General features: G+C 37.2%; 1 protein-coding gene across 8 annotated transcripts in view; it reads left to right on the forward strand.

Annotated features, from left to right (window-relative positions):
• The window catches only part of KIZ (kizuna centrosomal protein), a 99,083-nt gene that overhangs the window by 80,769 nt on the left and 9,349 nt on the right, over positions 1 to 8,965 (forward strand). For all 8 annotated transcript variants that reach the window (XM_043544133.1, XM_037896235.2, XM_037896237.2 and 5 more), the window contains one exon: positions 4,334 to 4,433. In XM_043544133.1, coding sequence (XP_043400068.1) covers positions 4,334 to 4,433 — 100 coding nt within the window. The remainder of the gene's footprint in view (positions 1 to 4,333; positions 4,434 to 8,965) is intronic.

The raw sequence follows: 8,965 nt of genomic DNA on the forward strand, positions 1-8,965 counted from the left end.
TTATTACTACTTACTTGCACTGCCATAAACCTTGTCAGCTAGGGATCAAGGCCACATTGTACTAGGCACTTGTATACTTGTAATAAGAGACATTTCCCATAACAGTCTAAAATATTGGCATATGACAAGAGACAGGTGGATTCCCCAAACAAGTGCGGGTTAAGATGAGGTATGAGCAAAGTGATCACGTTTATATAGTAAACGTCAGCCACAGCACACCAACTGCCTAGTCCCCTTCCCCCCAACCCCCCAAATGTTTTGTAGGCATCACAGCAGAGATGAGTTTTAAGGAAGGATTAGAAGAAAGATAATGTAGTATATTTAGATTTTAAAGGGACTTCTCACATTCGTAACGGGTGGGATGCAAGAAAGTACAAAAATGTTTGAGGAAAATGTGGGCAATGAAAGCTGGTATCGGTAGGGCAAGAGTGGGGATTCATGGCACAATATTGTATTACAGTTGAAAAGTAGGACAAAGCTAAGCTATGAAGGGCCTTAAGGGTGGAGGACAAGTAGTTTGTGTTTGATGTGGTGGAGAAGAGGAAGCCAATGAAGCGATGCAAAGAATGTCTGAAGGGTCTGGTGAGGGTGGTAAGAGTGCAGGTGTTGATGCTAGAGCAGTGCAGAAGGCAATACTCAAGATGCGAGATGTTCAAGGACTTGAGTTTTAACAGCATGGGCAAAAAAACAAGGCTGGAATTTTGAAAGGTTGTACAGGAAGATGGAGCAGCAAATAGATGTGGCTTGTATGCGTGGATAAAAAGAGATATGCAAGTCCAAGGTGAAGCCCATCTGACAACCCTGATGTAACAAGGAGAGGGGAGGAGATGGGTGGGAAAAGACCAAGGGCTCATTTTTGACTGTATAAAGTTTTAGTTGATGGCTAGACATTATGATGAGATATTAAAGACTGGCTGAAATGAGTTTGAGCAGATGGAGACAGGTTTGGAGCAGAGAAGTAGATTTGAGTCATCAGGGCAAATAATGTGGTTGAAGCCATAGTTGCAGATATCCTCCAAAGATGGGATGCAAAAGCTTTAAAGGAGGGAGCCTAGGATGGAGCCATATGGGACTCCCACCAAAAGAGGGAAGGAGGAGATGAGGACCCACCAAACGAGACACTGAAGGAGTGATGAAAGAGGGAGGAGAACCAGAAGATGGCAAAGTCACAAAAGTCCGCTGCTCCTCTCCCACATTTGCCCCATGGCATTTAAAAAGTTCCTTTGAACCTGGATAGGTGTCGGGCTTTCCAGCCTGAAATGAGGGATAGTCTCGGTCTAGCACTCCATCCTTCCCCAGCACTCTTACCAAATCTTCTAAGAATGTCCAAAAAGCATATTTACCCTAATGCATAGTGCTCTCTGACCTGTGGTGGTGACACAATGATGCTAATCTAGAAGTAAAGGTCTTCATGGGAAAATGTGAAGATTTGAGCCCATCCAACCTATTTATATCCTGTAGTGCTTGCTCAGTATGTGGTTAAAGCTGACATTAATATCCCTGGCTACTGCTATTAGATGATGAACTGCCGGGACTACTTTTTATTAGAACTTCAGTAGGAGTTAAAAGGTCTGGAAAAGTGACACTCTGACCTGCAGTTAGTTGCCTTGCTAGTGAGAATAGTTAACTGAGCAAACAGAAGTCTTCCCCCCCCCCCCCCCCCCAAAAAAAAAAAAAAATCCATGGATGCACATGGTTCTAATTTTCAGCCCTGCCTTCCATATGCGCTCATATAAATCTGAAAATCAGGACTCCGATTTGGCCGCTAACTAGCGGTATGATGTAATGACACCCTCTCAAGTTGCTGCCTTATTCTGCTGAATCTCAGCTTTCATGTATAAAACAAAACCAAAGGAAGTCTCTAACGGTCATGGTTGCAAAGAAAACGTCAAAAACCTGAACATAGCGTAACAGCAGCCAAGATCTCTCTGAGTCTGCAGAGAGCATGCAGCAATAACTTGGGGAGGTGTGAACTGCCCCAGTCCTCTCAGTGAGTTGTTAGCTCAGATGCCCAGGGGCATTAACTATTTGCGTAAGAAAGGAGAGAAGGGCATCACAGATCTGCACCATTTACTGCGAGTGGTCTTATTTTGGTGCCACAGTTGGGGTAGCATTTGGGAGATACCACCACATATTTCCTGCCACCAACTCCAGGAGGCTAGCAGAGCCCATGGGCATATTCACGCCATACTCAGAGGAGCTCAGAGGACATGCCCAATCATAGTTTGCACATCTGCATAACCTACTCTTAAGGGCATTTAATTTGATAGGGTGTAGCTTATTTTGTGGGCAGAGCACCACATTTTGTTTTCCTGTTGGATCTCTGCTGAAAATGCACCCCATTTGTTCCCACAAAAGAGGCCATGCCTACAATGTTTGCTGCATGTGCAAGATTTGCTGACCCTAAAAGTTCTTAAGATCATATTTTTTTAATTTTTTTTTAAAAGCCACAATCTTCAATCTGTGTTTTGTCCCCTGTGTTCTTTAGAAATAAAGTGATTCCATTGGGACCTAACTCGTCCAAATTGGATTAAAATTGTTGTAGTACTTCACTGGTCAAAGAAACCTACAAATAAACAACTTAACATTATAAAGCTTTCAAAAATAAAAGCTCTTTTCTTGATGTGTGCCTGTCTCGATTCCAGTGCTACTGCCTGCAGCTCAACTGCTTTCACTCTCTTATCCAGGAGCTCTGCTTTTGATCTCCCACGGGTACATGTGCTTCTCTGCATGTGTTCCTCCCTCTTTCCCTCCTAGCAAAGTTTCTTTTCGTGTCACCAGCTCTTTTGAAAGTGGTCAGACTTCTCCCCGTGAAGTGGCATACTGCTGCCACTAGAACTCCTAGACTTTACCTCCTCTCATCTTCCCCCGTGAAGACGATTTTTTTTCTTTTTTTGGCCTCTTTGTTGGAAGTGCAGGACGCACTGTGAGGAGGGTTTGTGTATTGTAAATCTGTTAACAGACTTGTATGCGTGATTCAGGTTATAGAAACTGTGTCTGATTATGAAATGCATATCCACTTGTAGGGGGAAAACTGTCAGAGACTTAGAAATTATATTTTACTCTTTCGGGGATAGAATGAAGTTGGTAGGAGTTACAGTTATTCATATTTTGGTTTTCAGTTGTGTCTCACATAAATAATGTTTAGGTCCCAAATCTCATTTACCCTAAATCCCCTTTACAATACAAAGAAGCCTTAAAGTGAGTGTACTGTAATTTGAGAATCAAGCCCTGTAGTGCAGAAATATTTAAGAAAAGGCCTGATTATACTGATGAGTTGGAACTAAATTGGTATACAATTTGTACTCATTGAAGCATAGAGGGGAAGTAAGAGGCGTGTAGAAAAAAGCAAACCGGTAAAAGAACCTTAAAATACAAATTTTGTTGTCTATTTAAGTCACAACATTAAGTATTTTATAGAATTTGAGAGGGAGCAGGAATGACCTACCGCAACAGAAAGAATTGTAGCCCTCTGAAAATAATCCTAATGAAAGAGGAAGGCAAATAAGTGACCTAAGTAAACAAGACTTCAGGAAAAGGGAAAAGAAAACAATTGAGAAAAAATATACATAACAGTGAGATTTTGCTTAAATTGACACATGATGCAAATACAGCTATTGGAACAGAATCTCAGTACCCCAAAGGTTGTTTTTCTAAAATTAGTTAAAATGTGCAAAAATGCACTAATCGTGTGCAGTTATTTCTACAAATAACTTTCCACCTGTCTGAAGGAGATTGTGTGTTGTACTGTTGTCAGTTCTGCCAAGTCATGAGAATAAAACCTCAGGTGTAAAAACAAATGAAACAGAACTAAAGTACGAGTCAACTCCTTGTTCTGCAGATTGACAGAGGTTAGGACTGATAATGGAATGACATGGACAGGTTTTAAAGAGAGTCCCTTGTGGTAATGGGGTCAGGGATGAGGATTTTTTTATTTTGTTTTACAAATAAAGTAAACCTACCCCATGGGAGTGCCCCTGTCCAAGCAATGGAGATTGAATTGGACAGTTTATTAAAAATATCAGGGACACATTTTGCTAGTGCATTCTGTTCCAGTATCACTGTACATTTTTAAAACAGACTCTTAAAATGGTATCTCTTGGATACTCTTCGATTGTACTTTCTTCCAAAATATCACAAGAAAAAAACACATAGTGAACAGTTATTTTACAATATACAGTATTGATTTCAGAGTCCATGACACCTTCTTGTTCTCTGTTGCTTAAATAATATCTGTTTCCATTGATTTCTGTAAGTCAAAAGTTACTGTGTGGACTACCTTTTAATTAAGTGTTGGCTAAATGTTTACATTTGGTGTTTATACTTACCACAGGTTTGAATATCGATAGCAATAGTTTCAAGACCAAGAAAATCAACAAAATCAGTTCTGAAGCTAGTTTTTCATCTAGTGAAGGAAGAAGTCCTTTGTCAAGGTAAAGTCATTAGACCATTTCATTTCTGAATGGCTTTAACAGAGTAAGAAGTGCCAGTAGAAAATGAATAAAACTCTGAATATATATTATTTTGTCTGTGACTTGAACGAGGGTTAAGGTTCGTATTTGTGTTTATTCAGTATAACAACCTAAACTTTAGTACACCTTAGAAAATATTTGCACCAAAGTCAGGTATTGTTTTGCAGCTGTTGTTTTCTCATTTTAAGACTCAATTGACATCTCAGTGAACCACAAATTAGCGTGTACAGCTGCTCTCAGTAGGGCTACTTAGAGACCAGACAATAGAAGTTGTCAGGAAAAGGGCAGACATAAAACATAAAGTCTTGAAGAAATAAAGTGGCATGTTTCTTCTTGTAGATGTAGCTGAGAAGTAAACTAACTGTAGCTCAATACGTATTTTTTAAAAAGTATTCGATGCTAGAGTATTTGTTACTTTTCTTTTCCTTTCAAAATGAGTACGTTTAATTAATGACCTTGCCTTTTTCTTAAAGGTGCAATTTATCTTTTTAGATTTGTTAAACTGCAGCAGTTCCTTTTGATTCTTTGAGCTGTGTGATCTTAGATGTTCCTTGAATTTGTCATCGGCATGAAATACTAATCAAACAATGGCAGTCAAATTAGTGGTCAAGAAACAGTATAAAATGGAATATAATACAACTATCAACTATCTCCTGAAATTTTAGCTTGGCTTTAGATTGTAATCTGGATGCTTATTAAAACATCACAGTAAGTGGGTTCTGTTAGTATGTGGTTCCTTGTCAGAATACTGCCATTTATGACTGCCGATAAAATACTTTTAAGCATTTTGATGAATTATTTAATCTTATCTATATTTACAGCATGTTTACATCCTTTTGTACTTTGTAATATTCATAATGATTTTATTGGTGACACTAATTGTCATAGGAAAGAGTTCCAAGATAATTTTAGAAGAAATCTTAATTTCTTATTTTGTGCTGATTTATGTTTCATTTTAAAAATCACAATATTTTCTCTTATTCCAATGCAATAAAGTTAATTCATGTGAAATAATTAAGACTTATGTAAAATATTGACAAAGTATGTGTTTGCTTTTGTTTAAAATAAAACCTTCCATTTTAAGATGATTAAACTTTCCTTTATTGTAACTTAATTTCTGTTTGGGAGACTGATACGCTAAGTAAATAAAACCTAATACTATGAAGTGCAAATGAGTTTGTTTTTGTAATTTTTTTTAAAAGCCCCGTGTTTATACATTTTGGGTTAGCCCTCTGCTCCCATTGACTTCAGTGAGAGAAGGATCAGGCCCTTAATGTGATTATTAAAATGCAGGTCTTGGGTCTTTTAAGAAAATATGTACAATTTAATGAACTATGCAAAAATATTTTCAGGCATTAATTTTACTTCGTTTAGCATATTACAGTGCTGGTTTATAATGTATGTTGGCAACTTGCAACATTTATTTAAATGCTATTCATGTAAAATTCTTTAGTCTTAATTTTACCTTTTCAAATTCACATGCACACTCGGCAGATTTTGGAAACCTTTTACTTTGCCTTATAATTTCATGCCTTTGGTCTCTTAGAAGTAAACACTTAAAACTAAATTCCTCGATTAAGATATTTTTCAAGATTTTTTTTCTTAAAGTTTTTTTCTTAAAGTAGTATCATAAAGTTATTTTCCTGAATAACTTAGAAATAATATTGCCTTTTCAACATAAAGTCTATTAGTAACATTTGCTACTGGACACTTGACATCTGTCTTACAAAGATATTTGGAAGCGTAAAGTACCCAAAGAAGTATGAAAGAATGGGAAATAGGGACTCAGGTGGTTGCTTATTTGTGGTCGGGATGCAGTGAAATTTCTTAGATGCTTACATTTAAGGATTCCACTTATTGCAGTCACTTCTTGTGCTTTATTGCTTTTACAAGTGGTCTCGAAACCAGTACTTGAGAATAAACATAACAGCGTAGTACCGCTGTGGTACTTTTTAAAAATTCTTCTTTGCTCTATCTTGTCACTGAGCTGATGAGTGACCTCGAAAAAGACCCTGCTGGACCGAAATAAAAAAAAAATGGCTTCCTCTGATGTCCTAGAGACAATAATTATGATGTGCCAGTTAAGCCCAAACTACAGCTGAGGGATTTTACTTTAAAGCAGAGGCTTGGGCGCAAAAATGCATTTATAGCTCTTTGTCTGGCACCTCATTATGTGTGGGCCTGATTCATTAAGTAATTGGTTTGCAGTTGTTTACATGAGTATTAAGGCTTTCTATTCAGCAGCCTTTGAGAGATACATTGTGCAAATGTTGCATGTTATGAATGCGGAATGAGGGGCAGAGGACCAGTCCTATTGGCTAAACACTGCACTCTGTTGAAAAGCAAGAGAAAGAGATTGGGTGCTGCTTTGCATAGCAATGACTTTCTTAATAAGCTTTACAGATTAATACACACAAGCTATAAAAGATGCAAAGAGATACTCTTAGCACATTTATACATGCTCATTTCACTATTATGGTACTGGAGATGGGAAGAATCGAGTTCTTTTATATTCAGTTTTTCAGTGCCATGTCTTCAGTGCATGAGACTTAATAGAATCCGATATTTATTGTATTATAAATCATGGGGAAGTAGGCAGATCTGCAACAGTTTATTATTAAAGATTCTTTCAATGTAAATCTTTTTCTGCTATTGTATTTCCTACAGCAAAATCATTTTGTGGTTGAGTGGGGATGAAAGGCATAATGTACGAAGGAGTGAGTCTTAATAGGAAGCTGCTCTCTGAGTAAAGACCACTTGTTCCCTTTTGTTCAGAGGTGCATGCCATAGCTTCCTCTTCTCCCACAAATATTGTCGTGTTTTGCCTTAGCTATAAAACTATTTTCCCTGGATTCATTTACTCTACCGAGAATGTTTAAACTGCCTGAGACGTAACTTTAGTTTGAAGAGTATAATATTTTGCCGAAAGAAAAGAATGTGTTAAGTAATATAATTACTTGGGAGAAAAGGTCATGACTGAATCTCTCTAAAGCAGAGGGCAGAACACGATGTGTGTGGCATTTTGTAGTCTTGTAGCAACAGAATCAGCCAGTGGAGGTCACTAGCATTCTGGATAATTCTGTATTTTGATGCGGGCAGTTTATTTTTCTTAGGCTTATTTGCTTTGTCACATTTCAGAATGATCTGAAGATTAAAGATAAATTGTAGACTAAGGTAAACAAATAAGATTTTTAATTTGTCAACATATAAACACTCTCTAAAGTATTTTTAATTGTGATTAAATTGTATTCTAGAAGTAGTCTGTTATATTCTGTACAAACTATTTCTTAAGCCAAAGATGCATTTTTATTAATTTTGTGTTTATTCTTAGTGAATAATCTGCCAATTGCAATTCATCCTCTTAATTATTTTATAAAGAAGTATTTAATAATGAGGGAGTAACTAACATGCAATCTTAAATGCCACAGCATACTGTATTGTAGGTAGTCAGTTTGACCATCAGGGGGCACTCAGACTTTGCTAAATTAAAACAGCTTCCAAATTTCATCCTGCTTTTTCAAGTTGTTAATGTGTACTATTTTGAGGCCCTTAATTCCTGTTTTCTTAAGTTCTTGTCAATTTTTTAATTGATTTGTAAGAAAATTCTTTTTGTCTGAAGTTCTAAGGAGATGCTACAGAGTTTAGGTATGAGGTTAAGTGTATATATTTTCTAGAAAGTTTATGTGGACTTAAATAATGATCCAAAACCTTGAAAGTAACCGGTCTTGAGTATATTTAGTCTAAATCATTTATCATATTTACACTTATTCACAGAGATACATAAGAGAATGAATGCCTAACTAAGATCTTTGATTAGTGATTTATTGTAACATAATTTTATAATGCTTTTAATCTTCCGAGCTCTTTGCAAAGAAGTAAACATTTTATAAATAATTGATTTCAGGCCTGTATTTCTGACATTGTAGTGTAAGCATGACACATGCAAAACTTACTGTAATGCATTATTTCTAAATCTTAACTATATGTATCATTAGCTTCTTATGTCGACTAGTCAGGACCTTTTATGAAACTTCTATAAAAAGCAAGTTGATATCAGTTCTATACAGTTGCTGAGACTTTTTTCATTCTCAATTTTATATTTTGTGGTTTTGCTGTTAGCAAAGGAAACAGGATGCGCTGGGTGAATATTCATCCCTCCCAGCACATAGCTAGACTTACATGAGCATTGTGCATGGAACTAAGTGGTAGTAGAAAGGAAGAAATTCCCACACACCCTAAACTCACAACTCTTCAGCAGCCACTGTTCCAGCCTATGGTGTGCAATAGCCACCACTGCCCCGCTGAGTCTTTTGTGTCGAGGATTTAAGATATTCCCTAATGCAGATCTGATGGCTCATGATCCCTACACCCCCTCTTCCCCTATGATTCAGGCCTGTTGTGGACTGGCAGAGAGATTCCCTTTACTATACATGAACATGGAGGCCTTCTCTGCACCCACATCACATGCTCCCCTTACACAGCTCCACCATGGG

Source organism: Chelonia mydas, chromosome 3 (assembly GCF_015237465.2).
Source record: "Chelonia mydas isolate rCheMyd1 chromosome 3, rCheMyd1.pri.v2, whole genome shotgun sequence".
Classification (NCBI taxonomy): domain Eukaryota; kingdom Metazoa; phylum Chordata; order Testudines; family Cheloniidae; genus Chelonia; species Chelonia mydas.